The sequence below is a fragment of the Poecilia reticulata genome, chromosome 5 (assembly GCF_904066995.2).
Source record: "Poecilia reticulata chromosome 5, P_reticulata-male-v2, whole genome shotgun sequence".
NCBI lineage: Eukaryota > Metazoa > Chordata > Actinopteri > Cyprinodontiformes > Poeciliidae > Poecilia > Poecilia reticulata.
The window spans coordinates 3,338,696-3,354,652 of NC_088834.1; the positions used below are offsets into that span (position 1 = coordinate 3,338,696).

The 15,957-nt window shown below is 39.4% G+C and overlaps 2 protein-coding genes and 1 long non-coding RNA gene across 5 annotated transcripts in view; 1 reads left to right on the plus strand and 2 right to left on the minus strand.

Annotated features, from left to right (window-relative positions):
- Positions 1 to 405: 405 nt before the first annotated feature.
- Positions 406 to 6,271, minus strand: ccdc51 (coiled-coil domain containing 51). Its single transcript, XM_081606802.1, has 7 exons — positions 6,143 to 6,271; positions 4,970 to 5,042; positions 4,615 to 4,813; positions 4,357 to 4,494; positions 3,407 to 3,571; positions 2,741 to 2,947; positions 406 to 1,835 (listed from the first exon to the last, which is right to left on the minus strand). Exons 2-7 carry the CDS (start codon positions 4,972 to 4,974, stop codon positions 1,275 to 1,277), a joined length of 1,275 nt encoding a protein of 424 aa, XP_081462928.1. The 5' UTR covers positions 4,975 to 5,042; positions 6,143 to 6,271; the 3' UTR covers positions 406 to 1,274.
- On the plus strand, positions 6,250 to 9,066 carry tma7 (translation machinery associated 7 homolog). The gene is made up of 4 exons (XM_017305053.2): positions 6,250 to 6,406; positions 7,155 to 7,210; positions 7,438 to 7,525; positions 8,692 to 9,066. The coding sequence occupies exons 1-4, from the start codon at positions 6,391 to 6,393 to the stop codon at positions 8,724 to 8,726; spliced, it is 195 nt and encodes a 64-aa protein (XP_017160542.1). The 5' UTR covers positions 6,250 to 6,390; the 3' UTR covers positions 8,727 to 9,066.
- Positions 9,067 to 11,091: 2,025 nt separating this feature from the next.
- The window catches only part of LOC103464336 (uncharacterized), a 52,286-nt gene continuing 47,420 nt past the window's right edge, over positions 11,092 to 15,957 (minus strand). For 2 of the 3 annotated variants that reach the window (XR_001776643.2, XR_014087497.1), the window contains one exon: positions 11,092 to 11,467. This is a non-coding gene — a long non-coding RNA (uncharacterized LOC103464336). Of the gene's footprint in view, positions 11,468 to 11,549; positions 11,599 to 15,957 lie in introns of all 3 variants that reach the window. The other variant, XR_014087495.1, reaches the window with a different exon arrangement.

Genomic DNA, 15,957 nt, shown 5'->3' on the forward strand with positions numbered 1-15,957 from the left:
TTGAAATAAAGAAATTGTACAAATATATATACTTTCCATAAGCAAACACCGTTTGATTTGTACATTCGAGTTGTGAGTCCTACATGTAACATCAATTTTAGATGCATTCTTACTAGTACATATTGTTAAACGTTTCCACCACATCTTACTACTGGAGAGGTGATGAGCGGCCATATTGAAATGTGAAGTTGACCTTAAAAAGTCATAACTGGATGTAGTCATGGTTGCTCCAACTTTCCCAGTGATAAAACCGTTTAAAGTCAGAACTGGGAAGTCAGAACTGGAACGCAGCATAAATCCAGGCTGAATAAAATAACATGCGTTTTGTTCTCTGCTGCCCCCTCCCGGTCAAACATGGAACTGAACAGCCATGTTTTGAACAAAAGAAAAACAAAAGCCGTGAAGTGAGTTTCCCATTCAAACTTTTATTATAGAGGCGATACCAGTGCATGATGTCAGAAACATGTTCAAGTACTCCAGGATCTGAGAGGTTCTGCTGCTGCAAACAGCCTCCAGAAAATCTATACAGCCAAAAAATATTTAATCCATTAATTAAAGGTCCCTTTGAGAGTTTTTAACATCATTCATCTCCATAGAAGCTGTTTCTGCTGCCCTGGTTCACTGGAGCTGATGGTTAAAATCCAAAGTGAAGCTAATTATTCCCTCTGGTACTGGATTAACTGGGAATATACTAGTCAGTCAGTTATTCTTTTTAAATAAATCCTAAAATCAATGATTTGTTCATTCAAAACTTCCTCAACTCAGCTGGAATGGGCAGATTCCTTCATCCAAACAAAATAAACGAGTTTAAAGTCAGAAGAATTCAGGAGGTTAAAAGTAAAACCTGTTATTAAAGTTTAACTGCTTTTTGGAAGGAGGATCAAACAGCTGATTGAGACGGAAGCCTGCCCCCTAGTGGCAGCCTGCAACTTGATCTGGATCAGAACAATTACATCTGTGAGTTAAAAAAAATTAAAGCAAAACAATGAGAGGTAATAAATGAAAGATTAGATATTTCGCTGGAAATGTGAAGATTTTCCTTTATGATTTGATGGAAGATGTAGATACGATAATCAAAGAAAAGCTTTAATATTGTAATCAGTGATTGGACATGATAAATAGCTGCATGTCTTGAGTGCTCCAGTTACCATGAAGCGACAGCAGAAGACATGTTTGTGTAATCATCTGCTTCCGGTTCACCAGGAAGTGGACGTCATTAAACTCATAATTAACTGATACTATTGTGACTCATCATAAACCAGTCCAGGTCCAGTTCAACCAGTTCCCCGGAGCAGCAGGTACACGGCAGAGATGGTAACGGCGGCGGCGGTGTAGCTGAACACGGCGTTGTAAACCGTGTTCATCCTGATTCCTTCCCCCAGCGTCCTCCTGGTGTCCTCCAGGCGTCTCGCCACCGTCTCCGTCTCCAGTGTCGCAGCTGCTCTCTGAAGGCCAGCGGATCGGGTTTGGGTCTGCGGTTCGGTTTCCAGAACCTTCCGCACCGCCAGCAGTTCGCCCTCCACCTTACCGACGCCCTGCTGGAGCCGACCCAGTTGGGCCGTCAGCGACGCCAGCAGCGACTCCGTCTTCTGGTTCTGGACCTGAAGGTCTTTAGAGGTGGAAAGAGAAACGGCAGGCGAGGCTGTGGTGGGTCCTCCCTTCCCCTGGGGGGCGCTGTTGCTCTGAGTGAAGGCGTCGGCCAGAGTGACCCGGAGGCTGTCGATGAGTTCACCCAGCTGGTCCTGCTGGGTTTGGTGGTTCCCAGCCTGGACTTTCAGCGCCTCCTGCAGACTCTCCGGACCTTTCTGGGCCTCAAGAAGAAGATTCTTCAACTCCTGCAGACACAAAAGAACAAAATCCACTTCGGTTTCAGATTTATAGGGTCCAAACTACATACAGGTTCACATATACACACACACACCTTGGAACACGAGCTTATAGTCCAATGGACTCGGTTCGATCAGGAACCAAAGTTGCAACATTTGTCATGTAATTTCAACACAGTCATAATTTCGACTGTCAAACGTTTGTGATTTAGAAAGTCACGCCGTTTCTCTACGATGGTTGCTCCATTTTACAGTCACGACTTTAAAATTTAAATTCTGTTTAAATGTAGTTCAGTTGAATCGTTTTGACATTCGCAACATTTGCTATAAAACAAACTACAGAAATTATTACTGTAATACTAGAAATTATGCATTTCTGTTGGGTTTTTATTTTTTATTTCATGGCCGATATGGGCTTCCTTATTTAATGTGTACATAAAAAATCTATATATTTTTAAAAAATGTAATCGAATTGTTTCAAGATTTGTTTAAAGTCTTATCAGAAACAAACGTTGAAGGAAATTAATTTTAAATCTAAATCTGTCAATAATCTGAATATTTTAGGCTTTAAGTGCTGACGGTTGAAGCGTCGAACCAGTTGGGCGACTCAACAGGTCAATGACCCCAAACCCACCCGTTCATCAGGACTGGTGATGAACGGATGAACGTTCCAACACAAGGGTTTTGGATTCATTTGCTGCTAAACCAACAGACTCCACTCAATTTCTAATCTCTCCTGTTGGTCTTTTTCATTTAAAATCTTAAAAATAAAAATATTTGGTGTCACTTTTGGGCTGATTTGATGGCGGCATGTTTTGTTTTCAACCATCCAGTGGCTTCCTCACCTACTTCCTGTCTCCCTCTCTTAGTATTTCCTGCTTCAGGGTTAAAGTTCAGTCAGCATCTCTTGTTACCTGAAGGCGGACGCGGTTGATGTACGTTGACCCCATGACCCCGATCAGGGCTCCGAGCACAGAGCCGATGATGGACCAGTTCTTGGTGCGCTCCGCTCTCGTCCTCTCCTTCTCGTGACTCTCCCTCACCGCCGCCGAAAACAGGCCGAACTTTTCCCTCTCCGAACTCTCGGCGTTCTCGTACGCAGTCCGGAGACGCCGTTCCTCCTGCGGTCGGGAAAAAATTTAAATATGGCTGATCTGTTTTACACCAGTTTGTTTTAATAGTGAGAAAAAAAAATGTGTATTTGTATTTTTGTTGAGTGTATGAAAACATCTGGTTTCATCTGTAAATAATGTTTTCCAAATTTAAGCTTTTAATCAAATGTTCGATTGAACTTCATTGCAAAACTGTGTAGTTTAAGTATCAATATTTACACAGAAATCAAGAACTTTTCAGATCTTAAAAACATCTAATTGAAAATTCATCCATCCATACAAACCCCGACTATCCAGCTAAAAACAGTTTTTTGCATATCTCACACCAGGAAAGCTTGACACTCAGACAGCTGTAGATGTAAAGCTCATATGGGAGAGACGCTCCGACACTCATCCATCCTGTGCAGCTCAAACACGCTGTCTGCGTTGAATCACCAGTTTTTACTGGTGGTTGCTTCCTGAGCTGACCTGCAGCAGCTTGTGCTCCATCGTGGCCAGCTCCAGGTAGTGAGCCTCCTCCCTGGAGACGCGGTCCAGCCGGTCTCTGACCTCCTTCAGGCGGCTCTGCAGCGCCTCCAGGCTGCTGTGCGCCTCACGCACGATTCCTCTGGCCACCATGAACGCCGCTTCAGCCTGAGCAGATACATTCAATCTGTAAGACTTTTAATAATACGAGGTTTTGTTGTTGATGGAAGTAAAATAAAAAAACAACAAAAAACTAAACTGTGCTGATTCACTGTAAAGGTGACCTATTATGTTTCCTTGAACAGGTTAGGATCGGTCTATGGCCTATACAAAACATCTTTATTAAATTTTTTTTGCACAAAATCATTCTTAGATCATGAGATTTTAGCCAGTTCTGCATATTTTTAGATGTTTTAGCGCCTCTGTCACTTTAAATCCAAATAAGCTGCTGCTGTCCAACTCAACATTTATGTTAACATATGAAAATGGCCTCCCCTTCTGCTTTGAAAAGCATTAGTGGAGACTCCTGCACAACCAACAAGAATGCAGCAACTGGTTTCTAGTTGGTAAGCTAACAACAAAACGATTGTCTTTTCCAGCAGCCATTGTACAGTGCATGCAAGGGTAAAACCAGCTGACCAAACATGCTGGATCTCAGCTTGGTTGCTAGGTGACGGACTGGGCTTTGCTGGGGTTGCTAGGTAAAGGCACAGTGCCCGTGGAATGCGACTCAACATTCTGGAGGTTTTTGTAACGGCTCGTTTACCAGACACCAAAAAACATGAACTTATTGCCAAAAACTGGCTGAAAGTTTTTTTTCTTTTTATGTACTTGTGCTGATTTTTTAGAAGCAGTTGAGACCCAAATGGAAAAACAAATACATGTGAGTTTTGCATAAAGATGTTTGTCTCTGATTAAACTTGCAGACATGACTGTTCTCTGTGTCTTCTGACCTCTGTGACCTTGGTTTGAGCCTCGCGGACCTCGGTCAGCCCCACAAACTCTTCGTATCTCCCCCACCAGTAGTTCACAGTGGCTGTGGCCGCCTGCGCCGACCTCCGGCTCCACTCCCGGCCCAACTCTCCTGCATGCTGATGGGACAAAAACAGGGAAGAACTTTTTTATTTAAGGCTACGTTATTTATAACAAACAGAAAAATGTAGTTCTGATAATTCAGTCTTTTTTGGCATGTTGGTACGGGACAGCTGTACCTGCAGGGCAGACAGGCTGCGCTCCTTCACCACCTCAGCTGTACCTTTCTGTACAAGAGGGGAGGACCCAGTGGGTGGAGAAGGTCGAGACGGCGGTTCAGAGCTGTACGGTCGAACCGGAGCGGTTCTGGCCGCCAGATGGTGCCGAGACAGACAGCATGAGCCTCGAGCCCAGATGTAGATCTGAGCTCCTCTGTACCTGAGACGGTGAAACGTCTGTAATTAATTCAGTTCTTTAAGTCATGCCCAAAGGTTTTGGCTCTGACACAAATGTTTCTATGACTGACTTTAGATTTTCTTTAAAATTTCTTCTGGTAAATTGAATGCAGTTCGAAGCATTTCATGAGTGTCTTACCTCATTGAGAGCGTCAGCAGTCGGGGTGGAAGGTTCAAACACAGCAGCGTTTGGGCCGACTCCAAAAGGGCACCTCTAAAAAAAAAGAAAACAAACAAACAAAATCTTTTTAAAGACTTTTTACATTTGGATTCAATCAAATCAGGACCATTAAATTAACATGTTGAAGTGAAGGTGCTGTGTGTATCACAGTAAGTGCAAATTAAGACTGAAGTCGAGTAAAAACTCAACAATTCTTAAAGTTTGAATTTCCAGCTTTAAACAAGCAAGATGACCAAATGTGTAATTTAAACAGAGTAACGCACGTTTTAAAAACCAGCTAAATCTTACCTTAATAAAACTAACAGTTCCTTTATTTTTTTAAATGCACCTTAACTAACATTCACATGTTTCAGGCACTTAAATGCCTCTTTGGAAAGTACATTTTCTTTAAGTTTATTCTTTCTTGATCTTGACAGTTACATATTTCTCTGTTTTTTCTAAATAAAATAAAAATCTGCTGTAAAAAAATCTATTGTTCAACTTTCCTACTTTATTGGGGAATATAAGCGCATACCCAGCTTTATATATTAGTTACTTTACAAGTCACCTTTTTGTGAATCTATAAGATTTTTAAAAATTACATGGCAGCTGCTGTCGCCTCAATTTATTTATGCATTTTCCTGATTAAAGCTTCATAAATCAATATAAACGTTAAATGTAAATTGATTCACATTTAAGTAGCGCAATATTAAGAACAACACATGTCCTTAGGAAGAACATGCTTTATTACTAATTTTAAAAGGAATTAAGTCATTCTGAATCTAAAATAACGTAACAGCAAGCTTATTAACAATTGCAATAACTTTTTCTAATCTTTTTTTTATTGTTGCAGACAATCCTGAGTTTGTGTAAACACAGCAGAGTGATGACTTTTAGCAGAAACCTGTTTCTGCCCTCACTGAAGACAAACCATTAAATACATTCACTACTATCACACTCTAAATACTTTACATTTATATAATTCGGCTTATTTAATTGAAACTTCTTTTTATTACATCATTGTTTTCTGTTTCTTTTCTAACTAGCTTTATATTGCTAACATTGACCTCGGTGCTTGTTTTCTTATAAAACTGTCTAGAATATGTCTGTTGTAATTGTAGTTTATTGAGAAAGCTAGTAAAATAAACGCACCTGTTTCCTTTGGAGCTGTCACAGCATTTAGTTTTTCGGAATAAACTTTCTTTAACCACTTATCCTCCTGGTGTTTGGAGAACAAGCTAGCATCATGTAGGTGTTTTTTGTTCAGGCATATGATTGGGATTCTACTTCCGGCGGTTCTTCTGGGGTCCTTCCAGCGCGGATTAAATCGACAACAAGCTCAAATTGCTGTCATTCACCGTTAATTTTAGTCATTTATATCCTATTTAAACGATTTAAATATGTCCGGTAGAGAAGGTGAGACTTTTTTGTTGTGCTAAACTACATCATGGTGAATTTCTGACCTTGTTATTTTATGTGTCGCGCGCTTCAGTTTGTGTAAGAAGCTAAAAAATGCTAACAGGTTCTAGCTAATGTCCTGTGTTTCTCTCCAAAAATGTTCATTATCATCGCTTACTTGCTTAATGCCTAAAAATGCACGCATTCACCGGAAAAAAAACAAATGGAGAACTTGATTCAGTGTGTAGAGGCACCTTTAGCAGCACTAACTGTCGGTTTTGTTAAGTTTGAGCTAATCAATCTCTTGCATCGATGTGGAATCATTTTGGCCACTGTGCTTAATTTAATTATAGATTGAGATAAATCAAAATGAAATGACTGAAAGCACAAAGGTTTGAAATGGTGAGCAGGTGAATTAATCAGCAATTAGTCTTTCTCTGGAATGAAAACCCCCACACCTGTCCCAGAATGACGGACATTAGGTTGGTGATCAGTTAATCAAATATTTTGATTAGCAATTTTCCTTTTGTAAAACCAGTGGAAACAGCAAGGGTGTACTTGTACACTCTCGCATGACCGTGAGACAGAAATCACTTTGAAACGTCCATTAATGGTCGAAAATATTTTAAAGAAAATCTGCAGTGGATTTAATAAGCAACAGCTCATAAAATATAAAAAATGTCGTAAAATAATAAATCCACAAATACTTTTTAAAGTCGGAGTGACAGAAATGTTGGTTGATTTGTTTTATTTATAAATTTTTCAGGAGGCAAAAAGAAACCACTCAAGGCACCCAAGAAACAAAACAAGGAAATGGATGATGTAAGTTTAGTCCGTTTATTCTTTCACAATTTAACTTGGCTGAAGTCACAGATTAAGAACTTTTCTTTTTTATTGTTAACATTTATTGACCATGAAGATTTGAAGGGTCAGAGTGGATTCACTGTGTTCAAAGTATCCTCTGAAAATTCTAACTTATTTGTGACTAGGATTATCAGTTTAGCAGGAAGCGTTGCTTGTGGCGCGTTAAAAATAATTTATGCCTGCAGGAAGACGTTGCCTTCAAGCAGAAGCAGAAGGAAGACCAGAAAGCCATGGATGCGTTGAAGGCCAAGGCGTCAGGAAAAGGACCTTTAGGTGAGACTAGAGAAGTAATTAAGAAAAATCTTCATTATCGTATTTTCAGCACTATAAGGCGCATGGAATAGACACTACAATTACCGTCCCGTATTGAATCTATATGGGACTTGATTTGTTCCGTTCTCTACAGATGTGGATGTGTAATAATAAAGAAATGATCCCCATTACTTTCTATAGTAGGGTGCACCAGTCATTGTTTCACTCACGGTGTTGCTGTTTTGATATTGTGCCCAACTGCTTTCTGGGTAATGCAGACCAACCGACACGCTGCCGCTACAGTCTCTCTCTCCCCACCCTGCTTTAAATATATAGGGGCTGGTCCCTTGGTAACCCTAGTCGAATCACCCCGGATGAATATCTAAAGCCACTTTGTAAAGAATGTCAACAAAACAGTCTGACTCGGGTCGTTGAGAAAAGCTTTCCGCTACTGGGCCGGGGCGTCGTGGCTGGACGATGGCCACCCTTCTCCGTTCGTGCACAGCAAGACGACCTGATTATCAGGTCAGTACGTAGGTAGGTCAGTCGGACTTTATTAACAAACCAGCGTTCTGACAACTATCCCAGCATGCACCGCGCGCTTCTTCTTCTACGGGGAAAATGAAGTCGGCGGCTGCTTACCGTAGTTGCTAGACCTGTTGTGGCTCAATATTGGTCCATATATAAGGCGAACCGTCTGCTTTTGAGGAAATTGAAGGTTTTTAGGTGCGTCTTATAGTGCGGAAAATACGGTAAATCATTTGATATCTAAATTGAAGTTTTTGAAGAAAACGCTGCAGTTTAACAGACGGTAAGAACATAAAGCCAGTTCCTCAGGTCTTCTTTAAATGTGTTTCAGATTTGGTCTGGAAGTTGCCTGAGAATTCACACATATGGCTGATAGTTTTTAATCAAACCTGTCTGGGTTTTTAAATAATACCAGAAATGCAGCCATGAACACACAACCCGAGTATGGGATTAACAGCAGCAGCAGTTTGTGTTACACCTGATGCATCATTTTGTGGTGTCACAGAACGTATGGAGAAACATTTTACCCCCATGAAGCTGCATATCTGAACCCAAATTTGATGGAAAATATTTTTATTCATTCTATAAATTAAACAAAATCAGCCACAGTTGCATCTGTCATTTTATCAGTTTTGTATCTGTGTAATTTTTTCCTGCAGCCAGTGGCGGGATCAAGAAGTCGGGGAAGAAGTAGAGTGTGAAGATGATGTTGCCTAGCAACCTTTAGTTTGTTTTTCACCGGTAAACCCTGCAACACTCAGAAGCTGTTCCTGCGCTGAGCTCTTCCAGCTCTCAGTGCAGAAAATGACCTTTGAGTGAACAGACAACAACATGCCTCCCCCAACGAAGAAAAGTAATTATCTCCTTTAAGACCCAACAACTAAATTAACTCTGACCGTTTATGAAATGTCTTTATTGTTTAGCAAAAATAAAAAGGACATTTTCTTCAGTGGAAAATGTTTAACAGAGAAGACCTGAACTATGTTTGTGTTGTATTATGAAGTGGGAGATGTCAGTAAATTTTTTTGTAATTATGTCTCGTTTTATGTTTTTTTTTTTTTTTTATTTTTTTTTTTTTGATGGAAGCAAAACATCCAAACCGATAAAATGGTGATTATGGCAAATTTTTTAGTTTTGTCCATTTTCTGTTTCTCACACAAAAAAATTATAAAACCGAAATGTGACTCAAAACCTACCTATGAGAGCCTCCCAGTTATGGTGGGAAGCTCCTGCAAATATAACATATGTGAGGTTTATTCCCTCTGCTATCCGTTCCAAACGCATCAACTTTAAAATATTTATATGATCTGAAGCATCATATAATGAACAGGAAGAAGATGTTGGTGTGCATCAGTTCACAATCTGTTCATATTTTCATAAAAATCTGGCTGCTTGGAAGCAAAATGTTTAAATATGAGGTGTCATTTGTATTTTTTCACAGTATTCTTGTTTTTTGATAATTTTACCAGATATTTTATTTGACGTTTTCTTGTTGGAAAGTTAGTTGTTCTACTTTTACAGATTTAAAACTACCCACCAGAGGAGCGTTGCAGCTTTATGAAAACTATTTTTGTAATAATTACACAGCCAGTAATGATTGTTGCTTTTGTCAGTTTTTATTGTAAATCAGTTTATTCATAAAATGTGGTAAAAACAATTATCCTGTACAAAATATGTTTACACACTGCATTGATAAACAGCAATACAAAAAACATTTAGGTAAATTAATTACACAAAATTCACCTTTTAGGAATACTTAGTAATTATTCAAATGATTATTTAAAAATAAATCGTTTTTATCCTGTGAGAAGCAAAATGTAAATAAAAGCATCAGGATTCAGCCATGCTAAAAAATCTAAAAAACTTTACATTTTGGCTAATTTAATAAATGAGTGTTGAACAGCATGGTGCTGCTGCTACATTTTGCTCAGATAAAGCTGGTTAAGAAATTTAACAAAATCAGTTAAGTGGCTTCAGTTCAAGGAACAATAAACATGTAATTCAAACATTAAAGAGTATTATTAAAAAATTACATATGATACTGCTCTTCAGATTCTCAAGTAAAACAATGGTTTAATTGGGCCATCTAAATTTATGGTGCAGGAAATCATTTATTTGCACCCAAATAAAGGCTTATTTAAAGCGCATATGCCTCCAAATTGCGCAGAACAACAACCTGTCACAATGTCAAGCAGATGTGTTGAGTGATGAGCAGGAAAAGCATAAATCATTTCTCTACTTGAATATTCAGCAATTAACTCATAAAATCCAACTTCAGAGGCTCAGTGTGATTTTTTTCAGTGCATAATTTCTTCCGATTCATTGTTATATTACACAAATACTTTCTTGTTGGTGTTTTAACTTTACTATTCTGCAGCATGAGTCTTTTGTGTGTAATTGAAAGCACTTTATAAATAAAATGTATTATTGTTAATGTGAGTGTGGCGCTACATCTAAACGATCTGGCCATAAAAGCAACATCAGCAGAGCTCAGCTCCGTCATGATGCTGCTAGTTTGATGACAACAAGGCTGAAACTGATGGTTGAGATGCAGAAACCTCCAGTTTATATACATAGAGAGCGAGATGTTGGTATTCTGCATCAAGGATGAGCAAGAATAGATGATCGATGGAAGGTTTCCTGCAGATCGCGATGTACCATCAGTTAGTTAGCAGCTGCTAATGGGACAAAGGCAAAAAGAAATCTGATGTAAACAAGGCCTTGTGCTTTTCTCCAAGGGTCTTTAGAGAAAAGCTCCCGAGATGATGGTGGTGATAAACAGTTTCCTCTGTTATGAGATCATCAAAGCCGTTTCATCTTATCTAGTGGAACAAGGGTTCACCTAAAACCGATTTGGATCTCACCTTCTGCTCTGGAGAATGTAAAATGTTTATCTTTCTTCTGTTCGCTTCACTTCAAAAACATTAAATCTCACCAAGTATTGGTCCAGTTTCTAGTGCAGATTTCTTAGTTCACTTGCAATAAAACAAAACTAACTTACAAGTTACTTTTCAGCAGTTGAAGTCAATAATCCCTTAATATTGATGAAAATCTTCTAGTCCTAATGGCAGATTATTTATTATATGGGGGAAATGTCCCGTAGTCGGGCAGAAACCAGCCTGGTAAAACTGGCTCCTGTAGCCGTACACGCCAACAGCTAACCAGTATTACTGCAGCTTACGGTCATGTTGGCTGTTTCTGATTAATCTAGCTAGTTTTTCCAACTTCAAGCCTGGAAATGGACAGATTGGTGAGTAGGTGTGAAGTGAGCTCTGGCCTCTTCAGGTTAAACTGCATCTCCGTTGGTCATCCTGGCGACGTTCATCCGGAGGATCTGGATCTCCAGGTTGAGCTTCTCTCTTCCCAGGAGCAGATTTCCTCTCTTCAGCGCCGTTAGATCCTCGTCTTCATCAATCTTCAGCTCGTCTTTCAGGCCTGCAGAGGAAGCAGATATGCCATCTAATCAAAAGGCGAGCTCCATGCGGGTAAGTGAAGCTGATTTATGAAAGATAATTACACTTTCAGTTCCTGTCTTCCAGCAAAAACAAAGCAGCCACCAGCTTTACCTAAGAGAGAAGCAACAAGCTTTAAACCACGCTTTGAGATTTCCACAGAAAGGATTTTAAAAATCCATTTATTTACTGCTCTGTTATTTATTTTTGATATTTTTTAAATTTAATAATAGTCTGATAAAAGGAAAAATGTACGAAGATTGGAAACTAAAATCTGGTGTAAACAACCTAATGGAATTACAGTTTTATTAAATTTTTTGTCTGTTTGTGAAGTATTTTAAGATCTTGGCCAGATATTTTGAAATAAATAGTAACGATAAAATACCGCAGTGAAGTTAGTTTCAAGTTGGATATTCGATCTCCGGGGAGTAAGCGGCGCTTAGCTCAAGGTTGATCCGATTTATGAACGCTAATGCCGGCCAGTTGTTCCCCACCGCTCCCGGCCGCTGTGCCCTCAGGTTCACAAATTACCAAACAGTAATTTGTTAATTACTGTTTGGTTCAGTAATTAACAAATTACTGAACCAAACATTCCTGTAAGAGAAATGTTAATAAATGACTTGAATTGTAACCAACCAACCAAAGTTGGCAACCTTTGTGCTTCATGGACCTGAGCATCTCACCGAGTTGCTGTCATTCCGTTCGTTTCCACCTTGTTATAATGTCACAGTTGATCCTGGTGGGATATTTAATAACCTACCACTGCAGTGGTAAAGGTTCCACTTTTAATGAACCTACCAGGTTCCACATGATGACCTACCACTTAATGACTGCAGTCACTAAGGTGTGAAGGGGTCTGCGTAAGATACGATAAGTCGGATTTATTATGTCTGTGCTACTCTGGATTTCAGTGAGCTCCCGAGAGCAACACTGTCTTTCACAAATGTTTGCAAAAGTAAAAACTTTTTATACCTATGATCACGGAAATGATTGAATATATAGACATCAATCCTTCGAGTTTTTTTTCTTCTTTTTTTCCATACCTGACCATTTTTAGTGCATCACTCCACTAAAAATGTTCAACTGCTGGACTAAAAGTGAAAAAGCAGCCAAAGTACACACACGCACACACACACAGTAAAAATGCCAATGTTGAATTAACACCCATAAGTGTCTATATGTGTCCAAGTCAGTTGGTGTTAAATTCAACAATACAGAGTGTCACATTAACATTTACAACGGTGTTGGTGTTAAAATACATTAAAAGTAACACCTGTGTAGTGTTGATCACAAAACATAATATGGTGTTAAAAATGTAAATAATTTACCCACAAAGTGTCAATATCAATCAAATATTGACACTAATAATTCAATACACAGAAATGGAAAGTTTAACTTTTCTTAAACCCATTTCAGTATAGTAGACCAATGTTAATTTAACAAAAAAATGGGTGTCAATATTTAAACACTTTCAAAAACCTGCTGACTTGGACACATATAGACACTTTTGGGTGTTAATTCAACACTGGCATTTTTACTGTGCACTTTTGTCTCGCTATCTTTGTGGGGACTTTCCATTGACTTTCATTGACCGTAACTCTGACCAAAACTCAATTCACACCTTGGACCTAAACCTTACCCCAAACCAAAAACAGCGTTTCTACTTTGGGAGCAGTGAGTCCCCACAATGTAATATATGCCAGGAAAATGGTCCCCACAATGCATCAAATACAGGATACACACCCACTCAAAACAGGCTTCTACTGGCTTTGACCTGAACCAGTGATGTCACTCATTCTCTTGACAGTGATGTCACTCATTGTCTGTGACATCACTGACATCGCTCCCTTTATTCCAAAATTCCAGAGCAACTCATTTGTTCAAAGTTGGAAGAAAGAGTCCTGCCATTTTATTCTGCTTTTCAAAAACACGGTGGATTTAATTTAAAACATGGCACACAGTGGCTGTTATCGATGTAGGAATGAAGATCAGGCTAGCCTGCAGACGGACAGCAGTTCTGAGCCCACGACCCCTGAAGAATTGGAGCTGGAAAACAACGAACTCCGACAGTTGGTGGACGATCTCCGACGGACCATCGAGTGCTCCAAACCTGGCAGGAGATCCAGGCAATTGGTCTTGCAAGCTAACTGTGACATGTTAGCAAGTGAGAACGATGCACTTCAAGCGCAAATCATGTGTTTTCGTGTAGAGCTGGAAAGAACACAGCTCAAACATGAGGACATGAGAGCTGAGGTGCGATGCCTGGAAGAAGCTCGACTGGCTCTGAAAAAAAGACTCCTGAGGCTTTGGATGAACTTGAAAAGGGCATATCTGTGCATTCAAAGGCGATCCGAAGACCTGCAGAGTCTTTCAGAGGAGTTGGGCGATATCCAGAGCCAGTACAACAGTGACTGCGAGGAGATCAAGTACCTTAGACAGCAAAACAAGACTTTACTGTCTGAAAGTGCTGGGCTAAGGGAAAGATTGGCTCGACAGCCGACTGAGGAGCACCAGGAGATCCAGGGACCAGATTCAGCTCTCGGAAAAGTCTGTAAAAAGGTAGGTACAGTTTTCAGAACCATGTACCAAACAGGTACTCTGAGGTACTGGATACCAGAATGGATGGCTTAAATCCATGCTGGTATCCCTCGGGCTGTTCTGGTAAAACTGGCCACCTTGCTGAAACTGGTTCCAGAGAAACAGGTCACTTTGCTGATACTGATTCCAGAGAAACGGGTCACTTAGCTGATCCTGGTTCCAGAGAATCGGGTCACTTAGCTGATCCTGGTTCCAGAGAATCAGGTCACTTAGTTGATCCTGGTTCTAGGGAATCAGGTCACTTAGCTGATCCTGGTTCTAGGGAATCAGGTCGCTTAGCTGATCCTGGTTCCAGAGAATCAGGTCGCTTAGTTGATCCTGGTTCTAGGGAATCAGGTCACTTAGCTGATCCTGGTTCTAGGGAATCAGGTCGCTTAGCTGATCCTGGTTCCAGAGAATCAGGTCGCTTAGCTGATCCTGGTTCTAGGGAATCAGGTCACTTAGCTGATCCTGATTCCAGAGAAACGGGTCACTTAGCTGATCCTGGTTCCAGAGAATCGGGTCACTTAGCTGATCCTGGTTCTTGTGCCACTCAACGGATGCGGGGAGACGTCAGTTTTCTACTCCATGTTTCACTAAATGTCCGCCAGCAGTGCTACTGATCTTTAACAGCTACCGATTTTTAACAGCTACCGATTTTTAACAGCTACCGATTTTTAACAGCTACCGATTTTTAACAGCTACTGATTTTTAACAGCTACCGATTTTTAACAGCTACCGATTTTTAACAGCTACCGATTTTTAACAGCTACCGATTTTTAACAGCTACTGATTTTTAACAGCTACCGATTTTTAACAGCTACTGATTTTTAACAGCTACTGATTAACAGCTACTGAGTTTTAACAGCTACTGATGTTTAACAGCTACCGATTTTTAACAGCTACCGATTTTTAACAGCTATCGATTTTTAACAGCTACTGATTTTTAACAGCTACCGATTTTTAACAGCTACCGATTTTTAACAGCTACTTATCTTTAACAGCTACCGATTTTTAACAGCTACTGATTTTTAACAGCTACCGATTTTTAACAGCTACTGATTTTAACAGCTACGATTTTAACAGCTACTGATGTTTAACAGCTACTGATTTTTAACAACTACCGATTTTTAACAGCTACTGATTTTAACAGCTACTGATCTTTAACAGCTACCGATTTTTAACAGCTACTGATTTTTAACAGCTACTGATTTTTAACAGCTACTGATTTTTAACAGCTACTGATTTTTAACAGCTACTGATTTTTCACAGCTACTGATTTTTAACAGCTACTGATTTTTAACAGCTACTGATTTTTAACAGCTACCGATTTTTAACAGCTACTGAGTTTTAACAGCTACTGATGTTTAACAGCTACCGATTTTTAACAGCTACTGAGTTTTAACAGCTACTGATGTTTAACAGCTACCGATTTTTAACAGCTACCGATTTTTAATAGCTACTGAATTTTAACTGCTACTGATCTTTAACAGCTACTGATTTTAACAGCTACTGATTTTTAACAGCTACTGATTTTTAACAGCTACTGATCTTTAACAGCTACTGATTTTTAACAGCTACTGATTTTTAACAGCTACTGATTTTTAACAGCTACTGATTTTTAACAGCTACTGATTTTTAACAGCTACCGATTTTTAACAGCTACTGATTTTTAACAGCTACCGATTTTTAACAGCTACCGATTTTTAACAGCTACCGATTTTTAACAGCTACCGATTTTTAACAGCTACTGATTTTTAACAGCTACTGATTTTTAACAGCTACTGATTTTTAACAGCTACTGATTTTTAACAGCTACTGATTTTTAACAGCTACTGATTTTTAACAGCTACTGATTTTTAACAGCTACTGATTTTTAACTTCTACTGATTTTTA

Coding starts and splice junctions, on each gene's coding strand:
- ccdc51 (XM_081606802.1), bottom strand. Junction 3,572..4,356: donor CTCAAACCAAGGTCACAGAG/GTCAGAAGACAC, acceptor GTATCTGCTCAG/GCTGAAGCGGCGTTCATGGT. Junction 1,836..2,740: donor TCAACCGCGTCCGCCTTCAG/GTAACAAGAGAT, acceptor TTGTGTCTGCAG/GAGTTGAAGAATCTTCTTCT.
- tma7 (XM_017305053.2), top strand. Junction 7,211..7,437: donor AAAACAAGGAAATGGATGAT/GTAAGTTTAGTC, acceptor TTATGCCTGCAG/GAAGACGTTGCCTTCAAGCA. Junction 7,526..8,691: donor GTCAGGAAAAGGACCTTTAG/GTGAGACTAGAG, acceptor TTTTTCCTGCAG/CCAGTGGCGGGATCAAGAAG.